Source organism: Centruroides vittatus, unplaced genomic scaffold (assembly GCF_030686945.1).
Source record: "Centruroides vittatus isolate TY-2023 unplaced genomic scaffold, ASM3068694v2 contig_19, whole genome shotgun sequence".
NCBI classification, from domain to species: domain Eukaryota; kingdom Metazoa; phylum Arthropoda; class Arachnida; order Scorpiones; family Buthidae; genus Centruroides; species Centruroides vittatus.
The window spans coordinates 5,522,270-5,535,953 of record NW_027121169.1 but is presented as its reverse complement, the minus strand read 5'-3'; the positions used below and the strand labels follow the sequence as shown (position 1 = coordinate 5,535,953).

Below are 13,684 nucleotides of genomic sequence, written 5' to 3'. Positions count from 1 at the left end.
TAACTAGTTTATTTATATGTAATAATAAAAATACATATACACACAGTCTTCATTTTTATTAGTCATGTTTTTCCGTTTGTGAAGGTTAAAGAATATGTCTATTGTCGGTTTGGATGCCATTCTAAGACCGTTGTTCTGACATCCTCCCACTTCTTCAAAAGATTTTTAATAGCAGTATTAATCCTCTTTTTCAGAAAAAAAACATATCTCGCCGAGTTTTTGGTGTTCTTCATTCAAGAGTTTTTGGCGTTATTCTGTCGTCAGCAAGGCCGGATTTACCAATCCAGGGGCCCTGGGCACAAATTCGGTGGGGGTCCCCCCTTTAAGAGTAGGCAAATTTGATGATTTAGAAAATTTACACAGAAATACTGTACTTTCGATTAGATTTGAACTAGAAAGTTGTAAATTTCATTTAAAAATAAGGTTATTGTAAACATACATATATTTTATTGCGTAAAACTAATTATTTTAACTTAACTGAAAAATACCTATGTGAAATTTTTTCCCAAAATTTTCCGATGTTTCATAGGTTTCTTCCCGGGTTTGGTTTTCTCTGCCTGTTGCCCTCATGATTAGGCCACACTAGGCTGTCGCGGTAATAGAAAAAAAATTATGTTTAAACATAATTTTTTTTTAGTTTTGTGGGGGCCCTGGGCACAGGCCCCAAATGCCCTTATGTAAATCCGGCCCTGGTCGTCAGATCAGTTTCGGGTTCCATTATGAGCTCTTTGTTTCTCACATGTGATTTTTGTTATTCAAGCTGCTTGAGTCTTCTTGATTATACTGTATCTTTTTTAGATAAGATTGAACTACTGTATACCCAGTGGTGATATTCGAAAGGGTTTGCTAGCAGAAAATTTTTCCCTGACAATCACCGACAAACGAAATAAAAGTTTTGGCTAGAAATAAATACAATACCTTTTCTTGTGATATATCTAATAATCAGTGGCTTATTTGGAACGTAAGGGGCGCTGGGCGAAGACCAGGTAACAATAGTATATTAGTGCTGTCGACCTTTCTTTTTTTAGTCAGAGAAATTTTTCACCCCGAATGGCACTGCTGCTAATAGACAGATGTCATCGTCTCTCGAAATACAATATCCTTTTTATTTCGCTGTCCATAGCCCGACACGTGTTCCACAGCCATCTTGTATTATCTTGCGCGCGTGAGATTGTGGGATCTCTCTTATGATTGGATCTAGTTTCAAAAACTCTTTTGAATCGATCGCGATTAAACCTCGTTTCAGTCGAGATTGAAACGGTCGAGAGAGATCGCACCAAGACATAGTCCTCGACCTTGCTCACGATCTAGATTGAAATGCTCGGTGCGAACGGGGTATAAGGCTCTAATTTAGTAGTGTTACAGAGTATAATACGTATATTTTAATATATTTTTTAAAAGAAACAAAACCACTGAAAAATATTACGTGTGTTTAACAAGGTTCGGGAAACTGAAAATTTTACCAACGGGTTCAGCCCTGTGCGAACCCGCTGAATATCATCTCTGTGTATACCTGTTCGAGCCATACTGCCCAGCAACATCAGACATCATCTGCCCACTCTCTACTTTTGCTATTATACTCTCACCTTTCGAAAATAAAAATCGACGCAAAACTTAACGAGTACCCGCCCGATAGTCACGCGAATACTATAAAAGAATTGTGTTGTTTCAGTCAGAAAAATAAAAGGCTGGAATTACAAGGGATAGTTTCAAAGTTCGGAGGAATACTATCCAATTAGTATATACCGAGTTGAGCGTCAATGTCGACGTTTCCCGCGCTCCGAAAAGTTTCAAATTGTTGCCTGAAGACGAGTTGCCTGAGACCAATCGGTATTCGTTAGTTTACGTCGCTTCTTCTTGTGTTTATTCTGTGAGGTGTTCGTTGTCCGAACATAAAAATCTTTCGCGAAAGTGTTCGTTATCCAATTTGTTCGTTAAGTGATCACCCATTGTATAAGTTTTAATCCATTCCCACGTGAAAACAGATGATTATTCGGAAATCAGAATTCGGAAAAACTCAAGTGTAATCGACGGAGAGTGGACTATTATTAAGAATTGGGGAAAAAGTTCCCGATTGTCCAGATTTACATGAACAAATTATTTTGTCGATTTTACAAAATTTTTCCTTAGGCCGCGACTCCACTAGCCGTAAAAGGGCCGTAAAACCCCTCACCGTAAAAGCTTTTAATCACGTGACCTCATGGTCACGTGATTAAAAGCGAGTTGAGCAGTGTTCAACTCGCTTTTACGTTGGTTTTACGACCTGCTCAGGCGTAAAATATCATGGTCACGTGATTAAAAGTTTTACGGTGAGGGGTTTTACGGCCCTTTTACGGCTAGTGGAGTCGCGGCCTTAAAGTTAAAAATGCTACTAATTTTTGCAGACAATGTGTGCATTTGATATTTTATTTGTGATTAAACAAAATAAAATTAAAATTGTATTAATAAATCTAATTTTCTTTACTTTGATCTTTAAAGTCACACCTCGTCCTACATGCGAGTAAATACGGTAATCATTTTATATCTTCCGCCATCTTGAACATAGTTCTGATTCACTGACTCGCTGTTTCGAGTCAGTGAATCACAGTGAACTTCCCATTTGTTATATATAACAGAGCCGGGAAAGTAAGATTTTCATTTGTACTAATATGTTAAAATCAAATTTACCTGGTTCTACACAGGTCTTTAATGTAGTGATATCTTACATCAATATGCTTACCCTTCTTTAAATTCTCAGACGTCGCACTTATGTTTAGCGGGTTCGCACAGGTTCGGCCGAACCCGTTGTTAAAATTTTCAGTTTTTCCGAACCTTGTTAAACACACGAAACATTTCTCAGTGGTTTTGTTTCTTTAAAAAAATATATTAAAATATACGTATTATACTTTGTAATAATACTAAACTAGAGCCTTATACCTCGTTCGCACCAAGCATTTCAATCTAGATTGTGAGCAAGGTCGGGGAATATGTCTTGGTGCGATCTCTATCGACCGTTTCAATCTCGAAGTTTAATCGCGATCGATTCAAGAGAGTTCTTGAAACTAGTTCCAGTCATAAGAGAGATCCCACAATTTCACGCGCGCGAGATAATACAAGATGGCTGTGGAACACGTGTCGTGTCTATGGACAGCGAAATAAAAAAGATATTTTATTTCGAAAGATGATGACATCTGTCAATTATCAGCAGTGCCATTCGGAGTGAAAAATTTCTCTGCCTAAAAAAAATAAAAAATAAGGTCGACAGCACTAATATACTATTGTTACGTGGTCTTCACCCAGGGCTCGTTACGTTCTAAATACGCCACTGATTACTAGATATATCGCAAGAAAAGGTATTGTATTTATTTCTAGCCAAAACTTCCATTTCGTTTGTCGGTGATTGTCAGGAAAAAATTTTCTGTTAGCGAACCCTTTGTTAACTATTTCGAATATCACCACTGCGTATATACGTAATAATAGTCGACTCACGCAGGGACCACGTATGGTGATCTCTATCGATATGCCCCAACACGGCCGCTGCCGCATAGAATCACGGGAGCGTGTCCTGACCTTCTTATACAGACCTTGAACTTTGAGGACTACAGCAAGGCCAGTTGATCGCTTCGCTAGTAAGGCCGTCCACCAATTCTCTCTGTCTATTGTACCGAGCGTATAGACGCTAGTTGATATTTTCTCCGCTTGTGGCGCTAACGATCGGTGACCATCCATAGTCAGCGTTTCAGTATAGAGGAGTTTGGAGACGCGTTGCGTTAAGTATTTTTCTCATTAATGCAGGATGAAAACTTTTGACAGTCAAGAAATGAGCTGCTGAAAACGATGTTCCCTAGTTCGTGAAAAAAGCATGGGAACATGGGAATGCTTCGAAAAAAGCGAAATAACAATACAGTATTTTTCACACCTTTATTTTTATAAGACGTTTTTAGAAAGAAGTAATAACAGAGTATTATTGGCATGGAAAATACAAACTTTTTCACACTAATACTATTTAATGATCTCTTTTCGATTCTTAAAGATACCAGTAGTTAATCGTTAATTTAAAAATTTTTTTTTACTCGAAAAGTACGCAAACTTAGCAAAACTAGATTACCTATAGTGTCTACTATAAAAAATTTCACATTTTCGGACTATATCTATATATATAATCGAGACGAGTTGATAATAATAATAATAATAATAATCAGCGCAGAGCCCAAACGGATAGGAGTTCAAAGTTGAAATTTGGTACACAGTTAGGGTACGTCACGAAAACGCACACTAAGAAGGGATTTTTCGAAATTCTTCTCCACGGGGGGAGGGACGAGATTAAAGCTTCTATATACATTATCGAGACGTGTCCAAACGGTTAGGAGTTGAAAGTTGAAATTTGGTACACAGTTAGGGTACGTCACGAGAATGCACACTAAGAAGGGATTTTTCGAAATTCCTTTCCACGGGGGAGAGGGACAGGATTAAGTCTTAACACTTCCATCAACAATGGAAGTGTTAAGTAACAATGGAGAACAAGAGAAAGCGACGTGCAAGATTTACGGGCGCTGGAGGAAAAAAAAAGAAAAAGAGTAATACGTTAGAACATATTTGATTTTCAAATTTAAACAGATTAGTTCGGTTTTTCTCGACTTTTCTTCTTTAGAACATTCGATGAAAATTGAACGATATAATCAGAACACGTCGTGAAAATCGAACAATATTAGGACATTCGATTTTCAAATTCGACCTTTCTTTAAAAATACTTAGTTTGTTGATGAAATTACTCTCTTTCTTTCGTGACTATAACGTAATAATCTTAATCTTCACTATCGTTACTTTTGCCCGAGCAACGCCGGGCCTACCTGCTAGTATATGATAATTTATTAAAATGCTGTGTATTAAATCTGTTATAAAATTATTACTTTTGTTAATTAAGACTCTACGAATAAATATCGATATAACCTTTCGAAAAAATCTGCTTATTTTTTTGGCAAAAATAAGCAATTTTTTAGATTAGTAAAAAAATTTCGAAAAATTTTCGCGGAAATATGGTGATATTGAAGGTAAGAATTTATAATAATTAATATTGGAGAAGTACGTAGAATTGTGAACAAAAGCAACATATATTGTTTTAAAGTTCAAATTGAAAGTATAGCTATGGTAAAAGTAACATTGCTTCAGTTTACATTTCTAATATAAATAAAATTCTTTATAGAAAAAAACAGAAGTTTATTACATAAAAATAATTAATTTATTAAATAAAGTGTACTGTTTTTGAATGAATTTTACAAACTTCAGAAAACAGAAATGTACTTAGCTTCCTTCACATCAGAAATTTACAATATGAATTAGACTTAATATTTACATTTAATTACATTAGACTTTTAATATTTTTCTAGAAGTGGGCTTATGATACAGTCTGAGAACTTTTTCCACAGTTTGACTTAATTGTCCAGTCCAATTGGTTAGTAAAGGGCTAACAAACTTTGTTACTATAATATTGCACATGCGATTATTGTGATTTGAATGTGCACCATCAGTGTTAGTCTTACACCACAGTGCAGGGCAGTTTTTCAAGTATGGCAAAATGACCTTTATCAGCTTAACTTTCAAACTAGCCTGACAAGATTTGTGTATGTAATTACATCATCAAAAAAATCTGTAAGAATTCTAATCACTCCCACTAACGCTGGTCTCGGATAACGAAGCTGTCCTCTATCTTAGTTTGATATTAAGCCAAAAAGAGCTCCATTACTTGCAGGATGGTTTCAAGGCACTCATAGCATGCAATCTTCTCTTCAAGAACTCTAATTAAGTAACCACTGATAACTGCCAGAGAAGCATTTTCAATTGTACAGGGAACACTGCAGTCTTGTGTAACAGATTGCAATTTTTGCAAAATAGACAGTGAAGAATCATGCAATTTACAGACTTTATCTTCAACATTATAATTGGTTTCTGTCATAACAGGTAACAACTTTGAGGAGAAAGAAGAGCATGGTGCATTTCCATTCTGTGCAGCCTGTAAGATACCAACTTTTAAAATCATTTGCGTTGTAAGAGATGCTGATCGTGCATCTAATTTGTCATTTCCTCCATTAAACTGACGAATGCAGCTAAAGAATGACTCAATTGGATCACTGTTAAATCTCTTGTCAAAACATATCTGAATTTGACGGTATTCAGCAAGTACTTTACAACATCAACTGTGCTGAGTGTTGTCAGATAGAGAGCTACACAATGAATGTATTTTTATCTATATACCAAGCTGCTGTTGAAGAGAAAGTTCCGTCAACTGTGTATAACTCACGAATGAATATAACAATATACAAGTATAACTATATATAATTATCACAATTTCATAAAATAGCTATACCTGCACACAAAAGTACAAAACGACCAATTCACTGAACGTGTGAGTCTCACCGTTAACTAGCGCCAAAATCTTTCGCAGCGGCGAAAAATGGAAACAGTGTGAATACGGCAATTTTCCTTACGGCGGACGGCCTTACTAGCGAAGCGATCAAGTGGCCTTGACTACAGTATGAGCAAGCGCCAAATCTGACAGAGGGCGCTCAAGATGGCTGCCGAAACAGGTAAGGAACCGACCATGTGTTTGTTCAATGCCTGAGCCGATTCAGTTTCCATCGGTGACTACTGTCGCGATGACCAAATGGAGAACAAATCATTGAATTTATGTCAAATTCTAGACTGTATCGGCGACAGGAAACGTTGTCTTGTGAGAAGGTGAAGCCGTTTTGGATGCTGGACACATCGTATTTTGTAGATTAAACTCTAACAACAACACTGAAAGTTCATGTTGTTGCTTTAGTGTTTCAATCTCAGATATTGTCGTTTTAATACATCTCAATTACGGGGAGAATGCACGTGCAAAGCGGGGCTGTCTGGTTTTCGTAAACATGTAATAGCCGAGCATAATACTAAAATGAAAACAAAAAAACGTAAATTAACTTATATTTTCAATTAAGAATTTTTAAAAATTTGACTGGAAAGTTATCTCAACATAGGTAAATTTTCTATCTTCATATACATATTTTCTTTCCGATCTGCGTACAAAAACGATTTTTCGACAGGCATGTCCATTTACAAAAAAAAAATTAGACATTCTTTTTTCTTTTTATGTGGACGGCTTCAGATTTTCAAAAGAATAATTTTCAAACTTGAATTTGAATATTACCGTACGTCATGACTACATAAGAATTATTATTTAAAAATAAAATAAAAGACTATCGTCTGTAGAATTAAAACACTTCTCACCTGTTAACGTGTAACAGGTGAGAAGTGTTTAAATATTTTAAGCAGTATACACCATGTTCCAGTATAAAAACATAATTTTATTTATCATAATAGTTATGTTCAGTGTTGTTGTTAGAATTTAATCCACAAAATACGATGTGTCCAGCATCCAAAACGGTTTCACCTTCTACAAGACAACGTTTCCTGTCGGTTCCTTACCTGTTTCGGCAGCCATTTTGAGCGCCCTCTGTCGGATTTGGCGCTTGCCAATTACACTCATCAAAGTCAGATAAAATACCTTTCAAATTCATTAATTTTTGATCTGAAATATATTCAGCCTCCATAGATTAAAATGCCACGCAGTTCTGTTTTCTGGAGATTCATAAAGATGAAAATATGATTCCAGAAATAGGGACAAAAATTAAATCATAAACAGTTCTCAGCATTTAAAACAGGTTGCAATATTTAATTCAAAGTGACAACAATTTTCGATTATTATATGTAACATAATAAATGAATTTTTGATATTTATCGAAAACATATTATAAAAGTAAAATTTATAATTGTTTTAAATGTATAAGATTGAAATGATATTTGAGAAGGTAAATTCAATCATTGCCATATTTGATTGAAATAAATAATAAACGATTTTTTCTGCATTTTATATTCTAAAAAATAACTAGTGTTGAATTAATTGCTAAAAAGTTTAAATAACATCAAAATTTTAATTTCTCATATGAGAAATCGAAATAATGGAAAAGTATTGTTTTCCGTAACAATAGAATGTTACCGTTCTTGTGATTGTTTCTGAAGAATTACTCTTTGTAAAGGTACAACTTTCATTTCAAAGAAAATGTGGATCGGTTTGTGTGACACTTCGGTCGTTATATAAATTCTAAAATAGGAAACAAATATCTGCTACAATATCGGATCAAAAGCCTTCTTTTATCTAGGTTTTTGACTCGAAAATATCGTGGGTTACGTCCGATTCTCTAAACGTAAATTCCCAATTATGTCATATCAACAGAAAAAAAGGATCATCGACGATTCCTTGCTTCTAGAAGAAGGATTTAGTGCATCTAAGATTTATTTTTGGTTCTTGGCGATATCACTTTTGCCAGACACACCAATTACTGTTCGATTTATAAATTCGAACTGCAGATGGAGTGTCTGACAAGGTAAGTGTTGAAAGCAATTAGTACATATATGATTCTAACGGTGATTATTCTTCCAACGAGAATGAAATACAGAAGACACGGGCTTTATTCAGCGGCAAAGCTTAAAGATAAAAGAATTGTCGATAAGATAGAAGAGAAAAGGGACACGTGAAAGAGAATATGGAAGCAAAAAAATACATGGTTTCGAAACACTGCTTTCGTCTATCCGCAAAAGGATCAGGCTTAAAGTGAAGATTTAATCCCGATATCTTCCAGTTAGTTTATTAAAATAAACTATTATATATACATTTATTACGAAGAAAAGAGTAGTTACTTTTGGTATTTTTACAATGTTTTATCCAGGAAAATGTAATATTATATTTGTGAAAGATAAGTAAATACGTAGACAATACACGGAAGACTTCACCTGCTCTTAGGTAAAGTTTCAATACGATTCTCCAACAGCTGCTTTTGAAAGATAAACATTTTTGTCGGATGCTTACTTCTAGAAAAAGGCTGGCGAAGTAAATGTAATTACTTCTGATTCATTGATTTCATAATAGTGTGAATTTCCATTTGTGGTTCAGGAAAGTTGTTACGTGAATGGACAGTGGATCTTTGAAGAATCGTCGATCCTCTAAGGAACGAAGACGAAATCTGCAAAATACAGTCGGAGGTGAAACCCGTTAACCTAAACTTGGAACGAATGCGATTAACAGAAAGTAGGAGGGACAGAGCGATAGTCCCATATCGTAATAAGTATTAATAGCTTAAGTTTTCTATTTGTTTGCTTAACTTTACAAGGTTTAAAATGCTTGTGTTACATAAGCATTTTAAAATAAATTTTGAGACCGGCTGAATATTTATTGGCTTTGAATGAATAGAGGAGAAAGAAAGAGAACAAAAATCATTATTGATCGTTTTATTTATGATGACCTCGCGCGCGATCCAGTTTTTCTCTCTACTTGCTACGAGTAGGGTTCATGCGAGTAGGGTTGGTTTCTGGATAAGAAAAAAATCCACCACAAAGTGGCTGTCACCTTGACATGGTTTTGTAGTTTAAGTGTGAAAATTTTATGATAATTATGGAAATAGAATTTTCCACAAACCAAGAACACCCGACAGCATTCATTTTCGAGATTTCTAAGGATGTTTCAGAGTTGTACCGTGAAGAATCTGAAGCGCTGCTTCGACTAACATTTTCATATAACAAGAATAAATGAATTTCTCCTGGCATCTTGAGAATTTATCAATACGAAGTACTCAGAACAATTGTCTAAATTTAATATTTTGCACTTAAATTTAGACTGTCTTGACTATCCGGCTGATTATTTCTTTCAATAAGGGATATTAAACCTAAAACTGCTGTTTAGACTCGAAAATAATGTTAAAATGCCATTTGTCGTTGTTGTCGAATCAACAACGACAAACGCCAAGAAACGGGAACTGTTGCCGGGAGAGTTTTAGCAACTCGTTGCTGGATTGTTTCTTTCTTGGAAACTTAAGGGTCCATACGATGTTTCAAGCAGGCGATCCAGAATACAGACGGAAATTGTTGATTGTCTTCACTCTGCTGTGACGATTTACGTAGATCACATTTACGGATTCAAACTGCGTTATGTTTCGCTCCGAGGGACCTGCTACTCCTAACGAGTTCTTTTCCATGTTGAATTCAAAGCTTTCTAATCACATGCGACGTCTTTTAAGTAGATTCACACTTTAGATGAAAACCTTTAAGTGATTTATGATAATAGAAATAACAAAATTGCATTAGTGATTTTTGTTCCAATAATAGCAAGAAATAAAATCACTTATTACATAACTGCCTGGACACGTACACTTGTTTGTAAGCTAGTCCTGTCAATGAGTTATCTAAAGGAGCCCTGGGGATGTTCGGGACGGTTCGCGGAAGAGTTGAGCTCAGCGTAGAGGAGGGGATGGAAAAAGTACGTGTGATTGCTGGGTCACTTCTATGTCGACTCTATATATGCAAAGTTAGAGTTAGTAGGATTTTTTCTGGGACTAAATGATCCTCAACTATTGCAATTAAGTGCTTTTGTAGGTGTTATGTAGGTAAACCTCCAGGGGATAACCCACATCGAATTGCCCCTTGACCTAATTAGGCGACCCGCACCTCTGGTCTTTATCGTGTTCTTTTGTCTTCGGTCAGTCGTGCGTTAGCTGTAGCAGCACTTACAAGTTAGACCTGGAGGCACAACGTTACGGTTACCGTTGTAATATTACAGTTAAGTTCCTATTATAATAAAGTTAATTATATACGTTAACAAGTAATCGTTTATTTTACGGACACAACAGCAGGGGAAGGCGGGAGAGGCAGTGACGTCAAAATCACGTGACAGCTGCAACCGTGATGGTTCGTTCAAGGTCTTTTCATATACGGATAAACAGACCCCGGTCCGTTCCTACTTCTAGGATTATCTTCTAAGAGGATGCGAAACGAGAAATGTGATATTGTTAATTCCAAAATTAATTTTGTTGAATTGTTTTTATTATTATTTAACTAAATTATTAACCATTTAGACACAAATTTAAAATTTTATATCATTCTCTAGGATTAACGTTAAATATTTTCTTTAATTAAATCAATAACGACGAATGACGACGTAACATTTGTAATTAGGTTCAATTAGAGTATTTTTCTCGATTAATTCCGAAAGATATATATATATATATATATAATTTACTTACATAAATAACTAAATTAATATTAGTTTCATAACAATAATCAATAATAGCTTATCTTGTTACCCTCGAGTTTTATCGATCGGTGACGTACGGGGGAGAAAACAAAATGGCGGCCACTACAGCAAACTGTAGTCCTCTGTTGATGCGATTACTTTCGGCATCTGTTGCGGTTGCTAACAGAGCTGGCAAGATAATTAGGGATATTATGAGCCATGGAGACTTGGGTATCGTAGAAAAGGGCGTTAACGATCTCCAGACGGAAGCCGATCGCTCCGTACAGAGATGCATCGTAACTTCCCTCTCTAGACAATTTCCAAAGGTATCGATTATTGGTGAAGAGGTGTTGGATCCTCAAGAAACACTTGACGAAGAATGGGTCGTCAGCACCCTGGATAAAGACGTATTATCTGTTAAATGTCCCCAAGATCTACAGGCCGTGAAGGAAGAGGAGGTAGTTGTATGGGTTGATCCTCTGGATGGAACATCAGAGTACACTCAAGGACTTCTAGACCACGTGACAATCCTCATAGGAGTAGCCGTTAATGGAAAGGCGGTGGGCGGAGTCATTCACCAACCGTATTACAACTACCAGATTGAAAAGGATCCCACCAAACTGGGTCGCACCATGTGGGGTGTGTTGGGAGTTGGTGCCTTCGGAATCGAGCGCAAGGATCCTCCGGAGGGAAACGTTATCACCACCACCCGGTCTCATTCCAACGCAGCCATTAATTCCTGTCTGGAAGCACTCAAACCGGACAGTATCCTCAGAGTGGGGGGAGCGGGTCACAAGGTAATTCTTCTCATCGAAGGAAAGGCTCACGCTTATGTCTTTCCCAGTCCGGGATGCAAGAAGTGGGACACTTGCGCTCCAGAAGCCCTGCTGCACGCCATCGGAGGAAAGCTAACGGACGTCCATGGCAACCCTTTTGAGTATCACGGTAAAGTCGAGCACGTCAACTCGGCAGGCGTCTTGGCCACCTGCAGTGCTGGTATCCACGAATGGTATCGCTCCCGCATCCCCGAGGATGTAAGAAATTCTCTCTCTCCTTAAAACAGAGTTTTTTTACATTTAAATAATGCTGGTTTCCAAAATCAAAGCATAAAGAATGATAATTTTGGGTTATAATCTTTACAATACTGATAAAGTTTTATATGGTATATTAAATGCATTACTATAATAATTCCAATTGTAATCTTTACATTCCTCTTACACTTGATACCTGAATATTTGATTTTTATATTGCCATGTCTCTTATTAGCTATATCACAATGCACGATCAAATTTAATACGTGACATAACTTTCTACCAGGCAGTCGGTGAAAGCTCACCTGGTGGCGGCACAAGACCGACCGTCGCCCTGTAATGCTTCGCATAAAACACGTAAATCTTTGGTATTTGCTACAGATTTAAGGGAGTGTTCAAAACTCCTTGCCGAGTCGAATCCTTTCGAGTAAATTTTCATTTACCGGGCAATTGGAAACGACATATTGTTTTAATTTTGGAAATCACAATTTTGTATTATTCAAACGTTTGTAATTGTTGTAAATTTTGTAAAATAATCATTACCAAAATTTTCTTGTGTAAATAACGAAGTATTCTAATACGTATTTTTATACGTACAAACAAAATTTAAATTTATTAAAGTCCCACAAACACAATCTAAAAGAAACAATTTCGCCTTAGAGATAAATTTTTTTGTGTATTTTTTTAATAATTGTCACACGGGGAAAAAAAAACAAAGTAGGAACTTATGCACGTTTTTATATGCAAATTTTATATTAGAGATGATTGTTTATAAACTAACCGACTACTAAAAAGCTATTTTGTAAATGACATGCCGATATTTAATGACTGATGATGAATATGTTGTACTTTATAGGTGTACGTCAAGTTGAACCCGGGGAGGTTCGTTCCCCTACTTTTTTAGGTATTGAGCCAATTACCGTTTGAAGATGTTTGAATTAATTTAGATATTGATTATTAGTGTATTGTTATACATTAAATGTAAATGATGACAATATGATATTTTTGTATAAAATATTCAGTAGGATCAGAAATTTGTATTTTTTAATATTAAAAATGTTAATAAAAGTGTAAAAATGAGTTTTCTTCTAAATTTTAAATCAATGGCATATGGTACGTTTTTGTTCTTATGATTTCATTTGTTGCAGGAAAACTGGCCTACTAAGTTGAAGTACTAATGAAAATTAAACGTTGTGTGTTAACAAAAACACATGTACTTGTTTATTGCAGACGAATTCTCTAGACGCACCTGTCACATGGCATGGTTGACAAGGCACATGTTATGGTGTACCTAGTCTCGAGTTACACGAGTAGCAACATGAATGAGTTATCACATGACGACTTCAACATGATGCTATTTGTAGATCTTGTAAAGTAAAACCCATAAACTACATGCATCTGAAATTTGATACTAAGTTCTGATAATGGCAAGGTGAAGATTAATATTACGTGTTGAATAGTAGCTGTTCCATTTGAGATGATCAAACAAAAGTAGAATTTGCAAGGAGTTTGGCAACCATAAATCCATGATGCAATAAGTGGCAAACTCTTGCCAAATTCCACTTTGAGGCAT

At 35.9% G+C, this 13,684-nt stretch overlaps 1 protein-coding gene across 1 annotated transcript; it reads left to right on the top strand.

Moving 5' to 3' along the window:
* Nucleotides 1–11,184: 11,184 nt before the first annotated feature.
* On the top strand, nt 11,185–13,191 carry LOC136970174 (3'(2'),5'-bisphosphate nucleotidase 1). Its single transcript, XM_067264585.1, has 2 exons — nt 11,185–12,114; nt 12,968–13,191. Exons 1-2 carry the CDS (start codon nt 11,194–11,196, stop codon nt 13,013–13,015), a joined length of 969 nt encoding a protein of 322 aa, XP_067120686.1. The 5' UTR covers nt 11,185–11,193; the 3' UTR covers nt 13,016–13,191.
* The last annotated feature ends 493 nt before the right edge of the window (nt 13,192–13,684 follow it).

Coding starts and splice junctions, on each gene's coding strand:
- LOC136970174 (XM_067264585.1), top strand. CDS start 11,194: ATGGCGGCCACTACAGCAAACTGTAGTCCTCTGTTGATGCGATTACTT. Junction 12,115..12,967: donor GCTCCCGCATCCCCGAGGAT/GTAAGAAATTCT, acceptor TGTACTTTATAG/GTGTACGTCAAGTTGAACCC.